We start from the raw sequence: 22,340 nt of genomic DNA on the forward strand, positions 1-22,340 counted from the left end.
TTCTATGGTCCTCGCCTTTCTCTGTCTGCTCATCTTGCCTTTCTTTTACTTGACTTTGAACTCCTTAAAGTGGGGCACTGTTTCCAGGCTGTACTGTCCCAAGCCCTAAGGGGTCCCAGGTGGTATGATTTAAGGAGGGGCAGATTCTTCAATCACCTGACCTGTGCTCTGGTTTGTAGATAACCCCAGGCCAAATTGCTAATTAACTAGATAGGAGAATTTTTTCTTTTTCTCTGGCAAGGCCTTCCTGGGACTGGATCTGTGTCAGCATGACTATAGGATTCGGTTTTTCATGGATTTGTAACAAATTTGGCATATACTTAGGGACAATGCTCTTTCAGCATCTCTTTGGACCCAGAAACCCTTTTGTCTCTGATGACTGCTTTATAAGAAGGCTGTAAAACTGCCTGAGTTCTTTACACTGTGGCTATTGGGAAATCAATCAGATGTTAGGTAGGAAGTGGGGAGTGGAATTTGTGTGTTTATTTGGGAAATAAGCAGGAGAATAAAAATCTTTAGATAGATACTGTGGTTCAAGGTTGGGAAGGGAGGGAAACTGAGGGCTCAAGTGAAGAAGCACCACACTGTGATTATGCTTAGGGGACCACTGTGACTGTTTCTTCAAGTGAGTGCTCTTCTCACAGCTACATGTTCACAGCTATATGTTCAGCTTCATTTGGGGGTTTTCTAGGTGAAAGGTCTTCTCTTATTGGTTTCATAGGGAAGAATTAAGGTAGAAAGGAAATAATTAGGCAGGAATGCCTCATTATTCTTTTTAATGCATTTAATGCAAACATCTGCATCAGATCCTACTCAATTTCCATTGAATTCCCATTGGCAACATTGGCATTTTCCAAATCTTCCCAAGCTTTTAACCCCATTGGTTTCAAAATCAATGGAGTCTTTGGGGTCAGACTGAGTGGTCCCTGGGCCCCAACTTCATTATTGGATTTTCCTCACAGATCTAAAGATTTTTTCCTTTAAATAATAAAAGAGGGGGCCACATAGTCCTAAAGAAGATTAAAGAAGCTAACATGTGAGAAGAGACCCTAACAAAACTAGCTCTCATGGAAAATTATAACTGAATAACTTCAGGAGGGAGCATGACTATTGCCGGTCTTTCTCCAATGAGAATGGGAAGCTCTGATGGGACAATACAATATCTGGTTGGAAATCTTGGCCATATTAATCTGAGAGCTAATAGAAAGGGTTATGTCTGGCAAGGGGTGGTGATAAGACCCTGCACTGATAATTTGGGATACTAGAGCCAATCAGTCTTCTCAGGTATGAATGCTCTTTATGTGTCTTCCTTATGGTCTCCAAGTCAGGGCAGGCACTATTATTTGACTTGTGACTTAGTTCTCAGACAAATCTGTCTATAGAGGGTCCATTAGGCTGTAAGTGAGAAGTAGTTAGTCAGAGAAGAGAAATAAAAATCTATAAGCAACTCAGTCCTAGAAAGCCAGATCTGAGAACATGATCTATGTATCTTATTGTGATCACATCTGGGCTTATTTGTCATCCATGGGCCTGTTTGAAAGCTTCTTTGATTTCTATCTTGGAAATTACCAAATGATCAATGGACCAACACTTCTCACTCTAAGAATCCAACAAAGCCTAATATGTTGGTATCCTTCTAGACAACCAACCTATCTTCCAATTTGGCTGACTAAACAGGAGCTGAGATACCAATCTCAGAAAGGGTCTGAGCCAGAGTCAGAGGGCCAGGTTTTTGTACACCTACTGAAGGGACTCAAATTAATGTGATTACTTTGACTACTGGGGCAAAGGAACCTTCGTGACTGTCTCCTCAGGTAAGTCATTCCAACAACTTTCTCTGGCTTATTATTGCATTTTTAACTGAAATTTGGGGAAGAAATCAGGAGTTTCAGAGTTTGACAAACAGAGGGTCCAAGGCTACTACCAGTGAGAGGTCATATGTCTGGGCAAGAAACTTCTCTCCTTATCCAGTCACCCTTCACCCATCTTCTGGGATTGCTTCTATCTGGGGGCTCTCCTTAAGACTTTAACTTAGAAAAACCCTGTGATCACAGAGATATAAGTCAATTATTGCTTGGGAACTAGGCTGACTTATCTTAATGTGACAACTGGTTCGACCTGTGGGGCACAGGGACTATGGTGACTGTCTCCTCAGGTGAGTCATCCTAGCTTCTCATTCTAGACTTGCTACAGTATTTTCACTGTTTTGGGAGAAAATTTGAGGCAATTTGATGCTTAAGAAAAGAGAATATGTCCTGCCTCTAAAATCTAATAGGGGAGTGCTTCTGAATGTCTTAGAAAAGTCCCTGGTCTCTTTGGTCTCAGAGGAAACTGTCTGGGATTGTCCTGGAGATAACTTAATTTCTTAAACAGTGGTCTTGAGACTCAGAGCAAGGCTTTAGGACTCTAATGGATTCTAGGTGTTTCAGTTAGTATCTCATATTTTGGAAAGTTTCTTGGCTGGGTTGATGTTTTACGTTAGAAGTTGGAATGGAATTTTTATCTGGAGACAAGACCAGCAGGGCTGACCTTAGTCAGAATGCCCAGAGAAGTGGCTTGATTATTTGTAAAACAACCTAGTAAGAACTAGAGGAATTTTCCAAGAAGAGACAATTCTCTCAGATCCCATTTATCTCCCAAGTTTCTGTGGACAGACACAGGTTCTCAGAAACCTGCTGTGAACAAGGTTCAATTCTGAAGCCTTTTTTATTCTGCTCATAAATGTAGGGTTCTCTAGAATATTTAGAGGACTATTCTCTAGAAGTTGCATTCTAAAGGACAGACTAGGACAGGAGAGTAGATGACAGGGGGAAGTTGTGATATGGACAAGGACAGACAGAGAATGATTTGGAAATGTAGCAGTTTCTGCCAGTTTCCTAAATATATCAAGTGCTTGAGGTTTTGTACAGAGGATTTGGTCAGAGATAAATACAGGATTTATGTGCAGATACTAGTGCAATAAAATCATAGTAAATATTGAATATTGTTCCGATATAGTGTTCCCAGTAGAGTCACCATGTATGTAATATATAAATTGTGTAAAATTATAACACTATATATCTGTGTATATGCATATAGATGGATTTATATAGATTACATATAGTATTATATAAAATATACTACATATTCAAACATAGAGCAAACATAGCAAGCATGTATATGTATGTATATATGTAAATATACACATATATTTATACATTCATGCATATATCAAAATGCCAAAAAGACTAGTGGAGAAGTTGAGAGAGAATATTGTAAAAGTTTATTTTGATTTAGTAAAAGACAATTGGAGTAATTTTCCTGCTGGATCAAGCTGAAGGCGACCAGTGAAAGAGAATCAAGTCTCTAAATTAGAAATGACAAGTTAGACTGAGGGAAAAACCATAAACTCCTTCTCCACTTCAGGCAACTGAGAAATTGTTTTCCTAGGAGTTGCTAGCTTCTTTTATTTGTTTCTGTATAAAGTGGTTGAACAGTTAATCTCTTGTTTCTTTTTTACTTTAATTAAAAGAGAGAACTTAAGTATGAAATATTCCCTATAGAAATAGGAAATGTTCCTTACAGAATAGGCCAAGAGAATGTAGAGATTGTTCGAAGAATATCTTAAATCAAATCTGAGAGTGCCTAAAACTATTACCATTCAATATTAAATTTTAGATCATTCTTTTGGGAGTTACAAGTAATTTCTTTTAGCTATGTTTTCCATACAAAAATAACCAAACATAAATTAAATTAAATACTTCCAGGTAGAACCAAGATGGCACCCACTCAGTGTCTGGCCTCAGGTACCAGATGGTGCTCAGGGGTCTGGAAAACAGGTGGCAGGAAACTGGCCACATCTTGAGTCTATTCTAGGGAAAAAAAAAAAAAAGCATGATTCATTTCAACATTTCGGTTGACAGGAAGTAGTTTTTAACCAGTTTGCATAGTCCAAAATATCTGAAAAATGTTCCACTGAGACAAACAACACCTGGGTAATTTGCATTTTTTTTCTTTGTTTAATGGCAAGGAAGGTACTGAACATTTGGAGAGTAATATTTAATTCTTTCGATTTTTTTATTTTTTCAGCCATCATTTTTCACTCTGAGATTGTTTTAGCTTTGAAAGAAGCAGTTAAAAAATTTAGCAATTCAAATTTATATCATGATTTGCTAATGCAGCTATCATATTTTTCATTTGGTTGATTTCTGTTTTAAATAATCCATTTTTAACCATTTCAACTTCAAATATTATCTTTAGATTTTACTCAGTTTTTAGGATTTCCCATTAGAGATTAAGTAATATCCATTTTGAAAACTTAATATCATTAAATGAAGGACACAATTGGCATAGAATTTGAGGATTTTTAAAAATTAAAAATGTTAGAGTAAAAAAGTAAAAAACCCAAAGCTGAAAATGGCAAATCAAATTTTATAACCAAAAAGTGTAGATTGTAACAAATATATTTAATTTTAAGAAAATACTAAAACTAAGAGTTTTCTTGATAATAACAAAACAGGCTTTTTTTTACCCGGAGAACCAAACTCTTCCAAAGGCAATAAGTTTATTAGCCCTCAGGGCAGGTATAATTTGTTCTTGGTCATGCCAGCCCTCCACTGGGAGGTTCAAAGTAAAATTTTAACCATCAAATACCAACAAAAGCACTGGTTATAAAATGGGATCAGATGGACCCCTTGAATGCCAAGAGACTCAGCTTCCAATAACAGTAACAGGTCATCGAATAGGTAAGAAAGCAACTTTGAGTGCTGCCCACTTTATTCTATATTTAGTCTTGTACTTGATGTCAGTTACTTTTTCTTCATTTAAAATAAAATATTTTTATTTTATGCACAAATAAAGTAGAATTTTAATTCATTTCAATAAACATTTATTGAGTACCTGCTTATAAAATAAGTACATAGTAGGTACAATTTATAAGGAGGATATCTGCTAATCTCCCTTTATTAAACAGTTGAAAGATCATGTGAATTTTTTCTGAATTATATACTAACTAGAAATTGTTATGAGCTAAATACATTATTTTCAACAGTGTTTATATTTATAAGTTAAATTATGCACGAATGTTTCTATGACCAATCTTTTTAAAGTACATTATTATGTTTTTGTTAAAGTAGCATTACTTTTAAATAGCACTTCAGCATATTTAGATAATGCATATTTTCTGTATTCTATGAAATCATTTCATTGGATACAAATTATTCATTTTAAATTACAAAATGTGAAATTTGAGCCTCTAAGTTAATATTCCACCACAGATGTGGCTGACAGTCTTTGCCTAAGGAGAGAGCATCTCCAATTATTTCTTTATGCATATAAATATTGTTCATTAACATTATAAATTATAAATCATTGTAGGATTTGCAACATGTTGAGAATATTTCAGTTCAAATGAGAATTGTTATGCTTATTTTGGAAAGTTACCTAGAGTGATAGTCACCCTGTGATGGGGTATGTAGCTGCTATGGCCTCAGGAGTCTGGATGTGGACAGGTGGAAGTGAGAATAAAGACATGCTGGTTAATGCTAGGCTGCAGGATTTAAGAGGGAAGAGCTAGAATGGGAATGGAATTGACAAAGGGTAGAATGAGAAACCTGAGGTTGGGGTGATTATATGGAATTGGTATGAGAGGACCCTGTGGGGTTTTGCTGACATAATCCCCAGAAGATTATTTATATTTACCTCCTTTCCTTCTTCCCCAAACACCCCAAATGACCTGACTACAAGGGTTAGTCTGTGCTGAGCTAAATTGAGCTGAGCTGGGTTGAGATGAAGTGAGGTGAGACTTGTCCGCCCTACTGATCTGAGGGGAGAGAAGTGAAGCTGTGGATTGAATGTGGCTGAGACTAGTTTATGCTTACTTTTTTACTAAGCTTCCAATGTGCAACTAGATAGATATAGGCTAGAACCGGAGTTTAACCCTAACTAAGGCTGAAACAGAGATGAGATTCAGATGAAACTGGGGCTAGGGTTGGAACTGAGATGGAACTCAGGATAAATTAGAGTTTGGGTTGAACTAGGGATACAGCTGGAGCTGAGCTAGAACTGGGGCTGAACTAGAGCCAAGGTTGAAATAGATGTACAGGCAAATGCTGGAGCTGAGACTGGGGCTGATCTACAGTTGGAGCTGGAACTGATCTAGAGTTAGGACTGAGGCTAGAACAGGGGCTGGAGCTGAGGCTGTAGTCAAGACTAGAGCAGGGGCTGAAATAGAACTGGGATTGAGTCTGGGGCTGAGCTAGACCTGGGGATGGGGCTGAGCTAGAGACAGGACTGAGTGGGAGCTAGAGCTCCTACTGAGGGTGTCTTGGAGCTGAGGCTGAACCAGAGCTAGAGCTGGCTAGAAATGGGGTTAGGAATGAGCTAGGGCTAGAGCTGGATCTGGTTGAGCTGGAGTTAAGGTTGGAGCTAAGCTACTGGGGCTGGGGCTGAGCTAGAACTGGGTTTGGAATTGAGCTAGAGCTGGGGCTGGGACTGAGCTGGAGCTGAGTCTGAACTGGTGCTGGTGCTGGTGCTGGTGCTGGGACTGGTGCTAGTGCTGGTGCTGGGGCTGAGGCTGAGCTAGAGCTGGGGCTGAGGCTGAGGCTGAGCTGGGGCTGGGGCTGAGCTAGAGCTGGGGCTGAGCTAGAGACAGGATTGAGTGGGAGCTAGAGCTCCTACTGAGGGTGTCTTGGAGCTGAGGCTGAACCAGAGCTGAAATAGAACTGGGGTTGAGTCTAGAGCTAGACCTGGGGCTGGGGCTAGGGCTGGGGCTGGGACTGGGGCTGGGGCTGGGGCTGAAGCTGAGGCTGAGCTAGAGCTGGGGCTGAGGCTGAGGCTGAGCTGGGGCTGGGGCTGAGCTGGGGCTGGGGCTGAGGCTGAGCTGGGGCTGGGGCTGGGGCTGGGGCTGAGCTGGGGCTGAGCTAGAGACAGGACTGAGTGGGAGCTAGAGCTCCTACTGAGGGTGTCTTGGAGCTGAGGCTGAACCAGAGCTAGAGCTGGCTAGAAATGGGGCTAGAAATGAGCTAGGGCTAGAGCTAGATCTGGTTGAGCTGGAGTTGAGGTTGGAGCTAAACTGCTGGGACTGAGCTAGAACTGGGTTTGGAATTGAGCTAGAGCTGGTGCTGGGACTGAGCTGGAGCTGAGTCTGAACTGGTGCTGGGACTGGTGCTGGGGCTGGGGCTGAGCTGGGGCTGGGGCTGGGGCTGAGCTGGGGCTGGGGCTGAGGCTGAGCTGGGGCTGGGGCTGAGCTGGGGCTGAGGCTGAGGCTGAGCTGGGGCTGGGGCTGAGGCTGAGCTGGGGCTGAGCCTGAGCTAGAGCTGGGGCTGAGCTAGAGACAGGACTGAGTGGGAGCTAGAGCTCCTACTGAGGGTGTCTTGGAGCTGAGGCTGAACCAGAGCTGGAGCTGGCTAGAAATGGGGCTAGGAATGAGCTAGGGCTAGAGCTGTATCTGGTTGAGGTTGGAGCTAAGCTACTGGGGCTAGGGCTGAGCTAGAACTGGGTTTGGAATTGAGCTAGAGCTGGGGCTGGGGCTGCACTGGAGTTGAGTCTGAACTGGGGCTGAGGCTGGGACTGGGGCTGGGACTGGGGCTGGGGCCGAGGCCGAGCTAGAGCTAGAGCTCGGGCTGAGGCTGAGGCTGAGCTGCGGCTGGGGCTGGGGCTGAGCTAGAGCTGGGGCTGAGGCTGAGCTGGGGCTGGGGCTGGGGCTGAGCTAGAGCTGGGGCTGAGCTAGAGCTGAGGCTGGGGCTGGGGCTGGGACTGGGGCTGAGCTAGGGCTAGAGCTGTATCTGGTTGAGGTTGGAGCTAAGCTACTGGGGCTAGGGCTGAGCTAGAACTGGGTTTGGAATTGAGCTAGAGCTGGGGCTGGGGCTGCACTGGAGTTGAGTCTGAACTGGGGCTGAGGCTGGGACTGGGGCTGGGACTGGGGCTGGGGCCGAGGCCGAGCTAGAGCTAGAGCTCGGGCTGAGGCTGAGGCTGAGCTGCGGCTGGGGCTGGGGCTGAGCTAGAGCTGGGGCTGAGGCTGAGCTGGGGCTGGGGCTGGGGCTGAGCTAGAGCTGGGGCTGAGCTAGAGCTGAGGCTGGGGCTGGGGCTGGGACTGGGGCTGAGCTAGGGCTGGAGCTGAGCCAGAGACAGAACTGAGTGGGAGCTAGAGCTGAATAGGAACTGGAGCTGGGGTACAGCTTCTGAGGGTGTGCTGGTGCTAGGGCAAATTAGAGCTAGAGCTAGAGATGTGAATGAACTAGAGACATAGATGGGGGCAGACAAGACTAGGGCCACTGGAGTTGGGCCTATAGTTGAGCTAGAAATAGAGGTGCAACTGGAGCTAAAATGATTCTGAATCTGTTGGAACTGGAGCCAAGCTAGAACTTGGTCTGGGGCTCATTCTGAGTTGAAAACAGTTAAGTCTAACTTGGAGCTAGAGGTCTCACTCACTGAGTTTATGCTGGAGGTGGAGCTGCAGCTGAAGCCAGAGATGGGACCAGGCTAAAATTGGGACCAAGGAATAAGTAGAGCCGGGGATAAAGCTAAGGATGAGCTATAGCCAGGGCTTTGCAGAAGAGCTAGAACAAGAACCGAGGTTTGGCTGGGGCTAGTTTTGTTGCTCAGTTGTGTCTAACTCTTCATGACCCCATTTGGGGTTTTTTTTTTTTGGCAAAGATACTGGAGTAGTTTATTGTTTTCTTCTCCAGCTCATATTACTGATGAGGAACTGAGGCAAACAGGGTTTAAGTGACTTGCCCAGGGTCACACAGGGTCTGAAGCTGAATTTGAAATCAGGAAGATGAGTCTTCCTGACTCCAGACCTGGCACTCTATCTACTGTACCACCTAGGCATGTTGCTAAAGCTGAGGCTAAGCTAAAGCTAGGGCAAGAGTTGGAAAAGCAGCAATAGCTGGGACTGGAACTACACTAGAGCTCAGACTGAGTTAGAGCTGGAGCTAAAGTTGCATCCAGTAATGGGATTGAGCCAGAACTACAAAGAACTGAGAAAATTGGAGCTGAGGCCACAACTGACCTGAACCTTCAGGCCAAAGGAGTTGAGCTGGAGATGGGGCTGGGTTAAGACTGAGCTAAAACTGATGTGTACTGAGCCCTTCCTGGAAGTGACCTGAGATGGTTGTAGGTTTGGTTGGGGGATGGGAGGGTAGAAGGCAGGCTAAGAATAGTTCATACTGACACCCTGGTAAGCTAAGCAGGTTCATACCAATCCTCTTCTGGAAAAGGCCTTATTTAATCTAATCTAGGACTAGTTCCTAAGGACCATTTCCTACATACACCAGATCTGACCTGCATTTGGTACTCTATGCCTAGCTTCTTGAACTGTGGGACCAGGCTGTGAGGCTGAGCTGAAGCTGGGACTGCAGCTGAGCTAAAATTTTATATACCTATATACTCAGGGTCACATGAAAATTTCTCAGCGAAAAGGGGTCATGAGTGCAAAAAGTTTGGCTCAAATGAGTTTGGCTGAGATAGTTCAGATCCATGCACCCCCTCCCCCTCCCCCGCTGGAAATGAGTTGAACTGGATTGGAGCTAAAATTAGATCAAAAACTATTGTCCTCCCCAGTAAGCTGAATTGAATTGAGCTAAGGCTTTTTCTGAATTGGCCTTGTGTTGGAATTGAGCTTGTCTGGGCTGGCCCAAACAGACTAATGTGCTTGAGAGCTAAATATGAAGTTAGGCTAATCTGGAACTGTTCTGTACTGATCCCCTGCTGAAGTTGTACTGGATAGTCTGAGGTTATCCTTGGTCCTTTCTAGACTAGGTTGAAATGATCTGAACTAGAATAAACTGAGTTTAGATCAGTCCATACAAAAGCTGTCAGCTGAACTGAGCCAGGGCTACTTTGTACAAATCCCTTAGTAAAAGCTGAGCTAAGCTGAACTGAGATGGTGATTCTCTACTGAGGCTGGTTTTATTTTATTTTACCTGTGTGTCCATGAATTCCCTCCACAACTGAACTGTTTTGATCCATACTCACAGAGATTTGGTGATGAGTTATACACTAAGCCCATGTCCCAGGCCAGCTCTTATAAGCGTTTTTTTTAACTCATCACAGAGCCTCCTCCTTATAGTACTGGGGGCTTGAAATAATGAGTCATCTTTCTTTTATCCTTGTCTAAAAAGATCTTACATTTTTGGTTCTGGGTATTGGAAGACTCTGGGGAACTAAACACCCCAGCACCACTACCACACACACACACACGTACATACACATGCATAAGCACACATATTGTGTAGATTTAGCCAAGAAGAAGTTTTTCTCCGTAGGTGAGTGACTAGTTTCTCCAGCCCTGTACAACTAGCACTTCAGGCTTAAATGGATCAATGAAAAGTGAGAAGCTCCCTTTGGCATAGAAGTTTTAGCTTCTCTTTCTGTACACTGGAGCCTATGGATTTGAGTGACCTGAAAACATGAGCATGGTAAGGAGTCCCAGAGCGAGCTCAGCTTCTATGATCCTCCACTTCTGACACTGACTAGCACTGACCTTTCCTTGCTTGCAGGATTCTAGGAGTTCTTCATGTTTTTTGAGTCATGGGCCTCTTTGGAAGTCTGGTGAGGTCCATGGGCTTCTTCTTAAAGTATAATGCATAAAATTAAATCTGTAAGATTACAAATGAAATCAATTATATTGAAATACATGAATATTTTCATTAATTTTTTTAAGTTCACAGACACCTGGTTAAGTTTCCCTATTTAGATGAGGGTCTTCAGGTTAGGATTTCCCTAGGAAATCCCAGATCTAGTCTCATCAGAAATATGCACCTTCATGTGTGGTGCTTCACTGGCAATGCTGCTTCATCCTCTGCTTGGATGCCAAGCCTTATAGGGAGTCCATGCTAGGATGCCTAGCTCCTTTTCAGGGTGGATGAGCAGAAATGGGGCATGTGTACAGAATGTGTGAAAAGGAATATTGCTCTCAAGAACTTTGGATAAGCAGCTCACTGCACTTATCCTGCTCCTGCTTCTCACCTCTAACTTTACAGACAAGGAAATTAGCCCTTTTCTCCTCTGCTTTGGGTTCATCCTTCCTGAAAAGGCTTTCATTTTAACTTCTTTCTTCCTCTTCCTTCTGTTTTGTCCTTCCCTATTCTCTTTCTCAGCTACCCCAGCTGGACCAAACCTCTTCTCCCTCTCTTCCTGTTGGAATTCTGAAAATGAAGATGCCCCTGTGGCTGTGGGTTGTTTGGCTAAGGATTTTCTACCTGATTCCATTAAATTTTCCTGGAAATACCAAAACCAAAGTGCTGTGAGTAACACAAATTTAAAGATCTTCCCAACCCTTATGAGCGGAAGCACATACACAGCCACCTCACAAGTGATCCTCCCTGCCAATGATGTCTTCCAAGGACAAGATAGCTACTTGGTATGTAAGACCCAACATCTCAATGCTGAGAAGGAAATTCAAGTTCCACTACCAGGTAAGATCCCAGGTACAACTCCTTCTTTATCTCTTCTCTCCTCCCTACCCTTGCTTTGGTTCCATGAAGCAGAACTAATCTGCGGTTCTGAGGAGAGCAAAACATCCCATCAGATAGCACAGAACATATGTCACACATAAGTATTTTATACATAAACATAAACCCATATACAAATACACAACAAATATATAGACACAGCAAAGTACATACTTATAGACATAAATCCCCATATACTTGCCTGTGCTCCTCCCTAACTATGATGGGCTCAAAGGAGAGATCTAATTTAAGGGGGCTGTGGGGCTGATCTCCGTTCTAGATGCTGACCCCTCTATTCCAGGCTTCCTTCCATCCTCAAAATCATCCCTAGTGAAGGCAATCAGGCACAGAAACTCAAGCAGCCAAGCAAGTAGAGTACTAGTCTGGACAGGAAAAGATAGACAAAGCAAAAGTTTTCTTTTGTTTGATTGTGCTTCATCATGGCAGGATCCTAATTCCTCCCCTTGCCTGGCTTGTGTTCCTATCCAGATCGCACCGTCAGTTCCCCTAATGTGACTGTGTATATCCCACCCCGTGATGCATTCTCCAGCTCTAGCTTAAGAACATCCAAGCTCATCTGTCAAGTCACCAACTTCAGGCCAAACAAGATCAAGTTAACATGGCTTCGAGAGAACAGTCCAGTTGTGTCAGGTGTTTCTACAGGTCAAGTCCTGCCTGAAGGCTCTGGGACCTACCACCTGCAGAGCAGCCTAACTATCAGTGAGAATGACTGGCTCAGCCAAAGCACATTCACCTGCCAAGTTAATCATGAAGGGGTCCAATTCCAGAAAAATGTTTCCTCAACCTGTTTTAGCAGTGGTAAGCGATGCTCAATATGGGACTCCTTGGAGGTGAGCTGGAACTTCCAGCCTTCTCAATCCTGAGGTTTGGTAGAATAGTGACCCTATTTATGGAAGAACCCCAGAGAAGTGCTCTTCCCCAGGAAATCCTCCCTATCTCAGGGCTTGGACCTAGAGGAAAGATGAGCCAACACATCCAGAAAAAACCCTTGCATGCTGAAAATATAGTTTCCAAATACCAATGTTTTAGTACTGATGATCTGGTCATCACTCTTCTGGGACTCAGCTCTACTAAATATGAACTGGCTTCTCCAAGAGCCTCAAACACTGAAGTGTTGACTTCTCATCCTGCCTCGTAAGTGGCTGAAGTCAATGTAGCTTAATAGGATCCCTTTCTTTTCATTTATTTGTGTGGAGGCACCTGGGGGAAGGGCGCTAGAAAAATAATTCTAGATCCTCTCTATCAAGGTCACAGCTCCTTAAATCACAGTAAACATCCAGCAATCCAGCTGTGGAAGAACTAGAAACATCCTGCAGGCTCAACTATTCTTAGTCTTCAGGGTCGGAATTTCCCTAAAAGCGTTAGTCCTGGGAGCATTGCTTAGCAATCTTTGGAGCTGGTCACTGAGCAATAACCTTCTCTGAGGACCAGGAAGAAAATAGGAATTTCCCTTTTAGTTAAAGATGACTGAAGTTGACACCTGTCTGGAAGAGTAGTTCCAAAGAGCTCTGTAGAACTCCTCAGATCTGTAAGCTCATATAGATTGCCACTTTATCAAAAAGAAGAAAGCACTTAAACCCATAGCTAGTATGCAAGAAGATAGAAGGGGTGTTAAAGGGGAGAAGAAGCATTAAGTGTATTTTGAGGGCTAGTGTAATTTTGTCTCAATTTTCCTCCTTTCAGAAATTAAACATGACTTTTTCCTTTAACCTAGGCCCAGAATCACCCATTGAAGTCTTTACCATCCCCCCCTCCTTTGCAAGCATCTTTACTACCAAATCAGCCAAATTAACCTGTGTAGTCACAAACATTCCCAACATTCAAAATCTGAATATTTCCTGGACCGATGAGAATGGACAGTTTCTGGAAACTATCATTAAGACAGACTTCAGCCACTCCAGTAGTGTTAAGGGAGAAGCCACAGTCTGTGCAGAAGACTGGAATTCAGGGAAAAAATTCAAATGCACCGTGATCCATCCTAATCATCCTGTTCCCTTGAAGAAAGAAATCTTTAAGCAACAAGGTAAGAGTCCCAACTTTCTCCTCCTTCCTATCATCTTTCCTCCCTCCCCGAACCCTTCAATTGGCCCATCCAAAATGACATTTTCTTGGAGGCCATGGGATTCCCCAGTCACAAGACTTTAAATGCTTGGTGGAGTCTCTGGAAAAAAATTTGAGTTGATTTGCATAAATTTAGGAAAACCAACTCAGAGGACCCCAGTCCCCAAAACAAAAAAGGAAGAAAATCATACCAGGAAAGGTCCAATAGATCTTCTTCTTCCTCTTATTTCTCCTTTTCCCCCAACCCCCAACCCACAGCTTTTAGGCTGTGACTATGACCTCTCTACTCTCAGGCCTTCTATTTTCAGGCCCACCTCATCAAATAACCTCTTTGCTTACAGGGGTTGCCCAGCGTGCACCAGCTGTCTATCTGTTGCCTCCAACTCCTGAGGAGCTGAACCTGAGGGAAGCAGCTACCCTAACCTGCCTGATGAAGGACTTCTCCCCAGCAGATGTGTTTGTCCAGTGGCTGCACAAAGGACAGCCTATACCCTCAGAGAAATATGTCACCAGCAGCCCCCAGCAAGAACCCCAGAAAGCCGGTCTCTACTTCTCCCACAGCACCCTGACAGTGTCTGAGGAACACTGGAATGCAGGGGATTCCTACACCTGTGTGGTGGTTCATGAAGCACTGCCCTTGTCCGTGACTGAGAAGACCGTGGACAAGTCCACCGGTAAACCCACCTTCGTCAATGTTTCCCTTGTGCTATCTGATGCAACCAATACCTGCTACTGAGAGGCTGTGGCCTTGGCTATTCCTCTTCTTACTGTCCCTACAGATCCTACCCATGCCATCTAGCTCATTCATGGGGCAGATTCTGGGGGCCTCTGGGCCAACTGAATTTCTCAAAGAGTATATAAGATCATGTGACTGAAATAAGAAACTGCATTTTATAAAAATTAGAAATAAAAAAATCAACTTTACAAAGAGGCATTGGTTCTGGCTCTGTAGTAAACAATGGTATCTGACTGTCTTTAAGGTCCTGTCGGTGCAACATTCCTTTCCTTCCCCTTTACCCTCATCTCACCCCTCAAATTATTTGCCAACACACACACACACACACACACAACACACACACACACACACACAACACCTTAAGCCTTGCCTCCCTCACACAATCTGATCACTTCTCCCCAACTTTACTCCACACTTTTACCCCTTGTTGTTCAGATGCTATAAATACAGTTCATGTTTCTTAACCCTTTGGCAGAAACAAAGCTGATAACACATATGAATGTGAGATACACAGGCACATAAACACACACATACACCATCACTAGACTAAGTCAGTGAAAACCTCTCCCCTGCAAGTATGTGCACTTATAGAATTTTGACAATCCTATCATGTGGGGTCCATGAACTTTTCAGCCAAAGACATCATTTTGTCCCTTAGTAGGTGTAATGTGCATTTTTCCACTTGAAATATTCACCCCTATGGAGAGAGGGGAAAGAAAGCAATGTCTCTTACAATGGCCTCAGTTGTGTTAACTCCATACCTTAGCCTAGTGACATAGAATTCAGAACTCCCTGTCCCACTTATAATTCATGGTGGTCTGGGCTTCAGTTCTGGGCTATTTCATCTTTTCATGTCCAAAAGACCGGGAGTCAGTGTCCCAGGGATAAGTAATTCCAGACTCAAGAAAACAGGTCAGTTCAAGATGATGCCTCCATGATCCTCACCTAGGCTTTTAGTGTCTGCCCCTAAGTAAGCACACCTCATCCAAAGAGTACAAATTGATGGAGACAGAGTAGGAGAATTGAGACTGATTTGATGCCAAATGTGACCTTGTTGAATGACCTCCATCGAAGGAGTCATAGGTCACCTTTTCAAAGATTAGAGAAAGATCTAAGGAATTGAATAAACCCACCTTTCTGGCTTTCTTGTTAGAAGCTATATAAGAATGAAACTTCAGGTGGTCCTAGAAAGACCAATGACCCCATATCCAAAGAACTTATGGCTCTAATGGAGCTTGTAGTTGACAAGGGAAGAGAAAACTCATTCACAAATTGCCTGCTTATCCAGTGATAGAAGTCCAAACTTGAATGTAGCATGCAGTAGTTAATTAAGGCAAAATTAATATTTCTATGAGGACTCTTTTCAGGATGTTTCATCTGTCCTGAAACATATTCATCTTAGCAAAATGCAGATCCAGGCAACCTAGAGGACATCTGGCCCTAATGAAAATATTTACTTTTGTGTAGAAAATCAGTATTCTCTAATTTGCTTGAATAGCACAGAAGCTAGAGAAACCATTTTGCTTCCCTAGCTAACCTTCTTCTCTGAAATCTCCAAATAAATCAGTTCTTAAACACATCCCAGATCATTAACTGTCCTTGGAATTCCCAGCAAGAAAATATAAATTCCCCAAAAGTCCAGTGGACCCTTTACCCCAAGATCAATGCAGAAGCACCTGAGAATCTTGTGTAAAATTAAGGCTATATGTATTGGGATGTAGCCCAATATTGCCCTCAGTAATGATCAGCAGTGATTGTTGATATGTACGTACAATGGTCTAAACATAGGCTCAGGGGGAACTTCAAATCCTTCCTCCTGTTTAATCATGAGTTCTTAAGGAAAAACAAAACTATGCAATTCTTTTAGCTTAAATACACAGACATAGGCAGAAAACTCATTTTTCTGTAGAAAAGCTGAGAGGAAATTTATAGAAATGTGAGGACAGAAAAAAGAGATAACAAACTAAGAAAGGGTAAACAATAGAACTGATGCCTTAAACAGCATCCTAGTGGTGTTATTGGGATAACAGTATATCCTAGTTTGAATGTTGGAGTGTTACCTTCTCCCTCTATTTCCAATTCCTGAGCAGCTTAATGATCTAAGTGTTGTTTATCAGTTTAGTCCTTCCATATGGAGCTATAAGTATAGCCTTCAACAATGGCTGAGGGGGCCGGGGAGAAGGAAACAGAAGGTGGTATCAATCATTAGTTTCACTTTCCTTATTTGCCCCCCAGACTTACACGGTCATAGAAAGATATCCTCAACCAACATAATAGATTTCAACCACATTCTGCTCTTTTGCTTTGTTTTGGGTTTTGGGTTTTGGTTGTTTGGTTTTTTTTGAGGGGCAATGAAGTGCCCAGGGTCACACAGCTAGTAAGTGTCAAGTGTCTGAGGCCGGATTTGAACTCAGTTCCTTCTGAATCCAGGGCCGGTGCTCTATCCACTGCACCACATAGCTGCCCCACATTCTGCTCTTTTTCTTGTGGACAACTAGATAGGGTAGCACAGGGCCCTTGATGATGGGGCAAACACTAAGCTACCTCCTATCTAAGACCTTGACTCATTTGTTGCCACAGTTACAGAGTGGGCTGCATTCCTGCTTCTGTGCTTATTTTCCCCAGGGCAATTCTTCTCTTCAACCATTGATTATCCAAAGAAAGCATTTTTCATAAGCAGATTTGTAAAGAAGAATCTTGAAATCAACCACAATTCATTAAACTCCTGGCTCATCTATTCCCCCTGACACACCAGTTCAGAATTCACATTCATCTCACTCCTCTCATCCAAAACTTAGTCATTTTAGAAAATTTCAGGACCATATTGATCCTCAAGATTTCTTTTTTTTTCAAGATTTCTTAGATCCAAATAAGAACACAGGTGGAATGTGTTCCTAAGAGCCTAGATGAACTAGGAAAATCCTAAAACAAGATTTTCATTAACAGGAAAAGACACATGGATGTTCACTTGCACATATCTTTATACATAGATGCAATCATGTCTCACATATATGACCTATATTAATTATCATCATCATCATTACCACCACCATCATCATAACTCTCTCTTTGTCTCTTCCTTTCTATTATTGATCCCATTGTTCTCACTGCTCTGCTCATTCATAAGAGTGGTACAGAATTAAATCACTTTCACAAATGGGCAAATCAGAATTCAGTTTTAAATAGTGACTTTAATCTTATCATCAGCACTATACAGGGGTCCTTGTGAGCCTGTAGGTAAAGTTTCCCTTTTTAGATGCATTTTTCATCCCTTTCTCTGCATTTCCTGTCACACTAAGTCTTCCTGAACTTGTTTTCAATTGTATGTTTTCCAAGTTTCTGGCTCCTCCCATTCTTACAACCCTCCTATTCTTAGACACCTATCTCTATTTCTGGGGTAAGGATAGTAGACTTCTTCTAGATAATGTCATCCTCATAGAAAATACATCTAACAGACTCCTAATTAGCAGTTTATTCTCATTAATAGACTTTCCCAAGTAGCAAAATCTTCTGTCTAGTCCCAGCTCCATAGTGACTCAATCTAACACTGATCTTTCTGTTTTCTATCATTCAAAACCTATAAAGAAGCGAAAGTGAATGCTGAAGAAGAGGGATTTGAGAACCTGTGGACAACAGCCTCTACTTTCATTGTCCTCTTCCTGCTGAGTCTCTTTTACAGTACAACAGTCACTTTGTTCAAGGTAAGAGAACAAGGATGCATACAGTTTGAAGAAGCAGGTAATCTTTGTTTTTAGCTAAGTTCTGATGTTATTAAGTTATTATATAGTCAGGTAAACCTAAAGATATAGTTACACTTGTATTTAGGCAACAACAGCAGAGGTTGCTAATATGAAATGTGCCTTGCATTTAATTGCACATGTTTACTACTGTAAACATTGCATTTTTATTGCTGTAAATAACTACTTGTCTGAGTACGCTTATTTTCCTGTTCTATTCATTTGACTGTATTGTGTTTCACATCTATTTGCTCATTGTTTTTTGGTTTTTTGGTTTTTTTAGTAAGGCAATCGGGGTTAAGTGACTTGCCCAGGGTCACACAGCTAGTAAGTGTTAAGTGTCTGAGGCCGGATTTGAACTCAGGTACTCCTGAATCCAGGGCCAGTGCTCTATCCACTGCGCCATCTAGCTGCCCCGCTCATTGTTTTTTGTATATACTCCTGCTTATAGTTAAGTTGTATCATGTACTCCCCTTACATTCAGTGACACCAGCCTCTTTACTGTTCCTTGAATAAGACATTGCAACTTCAGACTCTAGGCATTTTCAATTTCTCCTGTGCCTGGAATGCTTTCCCTCCTCATCTCCATCCACTAACTTCTCTAGCTTCCTTTAAATCCTAATTTAGATCCCATCCCATCCCAGGAGGCCTTTCTCAACCCCTCTTCATTCTAGAGTCTTCTATCTGTCAATTATCTGTACACGCATATATATTGTTTACACATATTTGTTTCCTTGCTGTCAACACCATTAGATTTTTTATCTACTTTAAGGCAGGGACTGTTTTTTGCCTTTTTGCCACAGTACCTGGCATATAGTAGGTGTTTAGCAAGTATTTATTGACTGACTTTAAAAGGTCTCATCTCTAAAATATGTAGGGGCTACATTTGGACCAACAAAGTCACAATTTTAGGTACCTGTAGAAACCATAATTTGACATATCTCTCAATATCTACCTGGAAAAGACCTCAGAGGACATCTAGTACAAACCCTTTATTTTGGAGATGAGGAAACAGAGGCCCAGAGAGGTTAAGTATCTATCCTAAGATAACACAGTATTAAGTATCAGAGGTGGGACATCAGAGTCAGTGATACTTCTACACCACTCTCATTTTTCCAAATTATCTTCAATGAATTCACACAGGTGCCTTTATGCCTCTCATGTTCCTTCCCCAAAATGGTGAAAAGTCATGCATTTATTATTGTTGTTGTTGTTAGTATTATTCATAATAACATTTGATATATACAAAGAACCTTATATAAATTCTATCATGAGGTAGATTCCACATGTTTCCACCCTGTTTTACAGATGAAGAACTGGATCTCAGAAAGATTAAAATGGCCTACATATTTTCACATAGTGTAAGGTGGAGTTTGAACCTAGATCTTCCTAATGTAAAGGCCAACACACTTATACTATGCTATTTCTTTATTATTCACAGGTAAAATAAATTCATGTTTGAAAGACAAACATCTGAAAACAAAGAGCTTGGACCAAAAGAAGGAATAATTCCCTGGAGGCCTGAACCATGTTCCCCTTGCTGACTGATGCAATTCATGCTTTCGACAATGCTTGGAAATGCAAGAGACTCCTAAATTTGTGGGGGTTGGTGGAAAGGGAAGGGGGAAGGACTTATCTTTTGACTTCCAGATGGTCTTCCCACATCCTCATATTATTTTACGTAAAACTCACCTCCTGCAACCTCTCTTATGTCCTCTGTCCTAAAATTAGGATTTAAAAGAAAAAATGTATATTTCTTAAACACAACTAATTGTATTTTAATAGTTAATAAAACTAGTAAAAAAATAAAAGCTGCCATGGACTACAAGGTCATTTCAAAATTAAAAAGTATATTATATTGACACAATGGCTTTTATTAGAAACTCTAAAGAATTTAAAAGACTGACATTCTTTCCCTGTCCTGGGAACTCATTAAGGGATGCTCTCAATTAATCAGAGACTCATGTTTGGCTGTGTTATTCTAGAACTCAAAGCCCTGTTTTGCTTTATATTAGAAAAGTCAAATGGTCAGTGTAAAACGGTAAGGCCTGGAAAAGAAAATATCATTGAGGAAGCCATGGGTATTTAAAGTTATTATAGTCCTACAATAACTTGTGAACTCTAAATGCATAGCAATGAAAATATAAATAGTATGCCATAAGCCAAATATCCTAAATCATCATGAGAAAGAGATGGTTTGTCTTTTTTTTTTCCAGTTACATGTAAAGGTAGTTTTCAACATTCATTTTTATAAGATTTAGAGTTCCAAATTTTTCTCCCTCACTCACTTTCCTCCCCCTTCAAAAGACAGCAACCAATCCAATGAAGGTTATATACATACAATCTACAAGTGCTCTCTCTTTTTTTTTAGTCTGTGTTCAATCAATATCAGTTCTTTCTCTGGGAGTGGATAATATGCTTCATCATTAGCCCTTTGGCTAATCTTGTATCATTGTATTGCTTAGAGTAGTTAAATAGCTCACAATTGCTCATAGAACAATACTTCTGTCACTGTGCACAATGTCCTCCCAGTTCTGCTCACTTCATTATGCATCAGTTCATATAAGTCTTTTCAGGTTTTTCTGAAATCATCCTGCTTGTCATTTCTTATAGCACAATAATATTCCATTATAATCATATACCACAGTTTCTTCAGTCATTCCCCAGTTGATGAACATTCCTTTGATTTCCAACTCTTAGCCACCACAAATAGTTGCTATAAATATATTTTGCACAAGTTTTCCCTTTTCTTTTTCACAGTTACTATTGTTAACTGTTTCCCTCCATCCTATTCCCTTCCCAATATTTACTCCATTACCTATCTTCTTTTGCCCTACCTCTCTTAAAAAGGGATTTGCTTCTGACTGTCCCCTCCCCCAATCTGCCCTCCCTTCTTTTGCCCCTTCCTTCTTATCCCCTTCCCCTCCTATTTTCCTGCAGAGTTAGATAGATTACTCCACCCAATTGAGTGTGTATGTTATTCCCTCTTTGAGCCAATTCTGATGATATTAAGGTCTTTGAGCCTATTCTGATGAGTGGAAAGTTCATTTACTGCCCTGCTTCTCCCCCAACTCTCCCCCCACTTTCCTGTTTCTTTCATTTGGATTTCACCCCATTCTACCTCTTCCCTTCCCCCTCCCCCAGTGCATTCCTCTCACCCCTCAATTTTACCCTAAAGATGCAATCATGGGGCAGCTAGGTGACACAGTGGCCAAAGAACCCACACTGGAGCCAGGAGGACCCGAGCCCCAATCCAACCTCAGACACAAGACACTCACCCACTGCACAACCCTAGGTATGTCATCCAACTCCAACCACCCCACAAAAAAAGATAAAAAAATAAATACTTTGCAGATATCATCCCTTCATAATCAATTCCAATCTGTGCCCTCTGTCTAAATTTATTTCTATCATCTGCCCTGATACTGAGAGAGTTGCCACAAGTTTAATGTATCATCTTCCCATGTAGGAATGTAAATAGTTATTTACATAGAATGTAAATGTAAATAGTAAATTGTTGTTGTTGTTAGTATTATCCATAATAACATTTGATATATACAAAGAACCTTATATAAGTTCTATCATGAGGTAGATTCCACATGTTGAATGTTGGAGTGTTACCTTCTCCCTCTATTTCCAATTCCTGAGCAGCTCAACTTTTAACATCCCTCTTGATTTCTTTTTCCTGTTTACATTTTCATGTTTCTCTAGGGTCTTGTATTTGAAACTCAAAATTTCCATTCAGTTCAAGTCTTTTTATCACAAATACCTGAAAGTCCTCTTTTTCAGTGAAGTCCCATTTTTCCCCCTGAAAGGTTATATACAGTTTTGGTTGATAGGTGATTCTTGGTTGTAATCTCAGTTCCTCTGCCCTCCAAAATATCATATTCTAAGCCCTCTGGTCCTTTAATGTAGAAGCTGCTAGATCCTGTGCTATCCTGACTGGGGCTCCATAGTACTTGAATTCTTTCTTTTTGGCAGCTTGTAATATATTCTCCTTGACCTGGGAGTTCTGGAATTTAGCTATAATATTCCTGGGAATTTTCCTTTTGGCATCTCTTCAAGGAGGTGATAAGTGGATTCTTTCAATGTCTATTTTACCTTCTTCTTCTAGAATATCAGGGCAATTTTCCCTTACAATTTCCTGGAAGATGATGTCTAAGCTCTTTCCTTGATCATGGTTCTCAGGTAGACCAATAATTTTCAAATTGTTTCTCCTGGATCTATTTTCCAGGTCAGCTGGAAAATATTTCATATTGCCCTCTATTTTTTTATTCATTTGGATTTGTTTTATTGTGTCTTGATTTCTCATAAAGTCATTAGCTTCTATTTGCTCAATCCTAATTTTTA

General features: G+C 41.7%; 1 gene segment (V, D, J or C); it reads left to right on the plus strand.

Annotated features, from left to right (window-relative positions):
• Positions 1–4,588: 4,588 nt before the first annotated feature.
• On the plus strand, positions 4,589–19,752 carry LOC122740894. The segment is given in 7 exon segments: positions 4,589–4,724; positions 11,082–11,399; positions 11,925–12,254; positions 13,171–13,479; positions 13,859–14,191; positions 17,839–17,954; positions 19,432–19,752. Coding segments are annotated over 7 exon segments (1,485 nt in total).
• The last annotated feature ends 2,588 nt before the right edge of the window (positions 19,753–22,340 follow it).

This window comes from Dromiciops gliroides, chromosome 2 (genome assembly GCF_019393635.1).
Source record: "Dromiciops gliroides isolate mDroGli1 chromosome 2, mDroGli1.pri, whole genome shotgun sequence".
NCBI classification, from domain to species: Eukaryota; Metazoa; Chordata; class Mammalia; order Microbiotheria; family Microbiotheriidae; genus Dromiciops; species Dromiciops gliroides.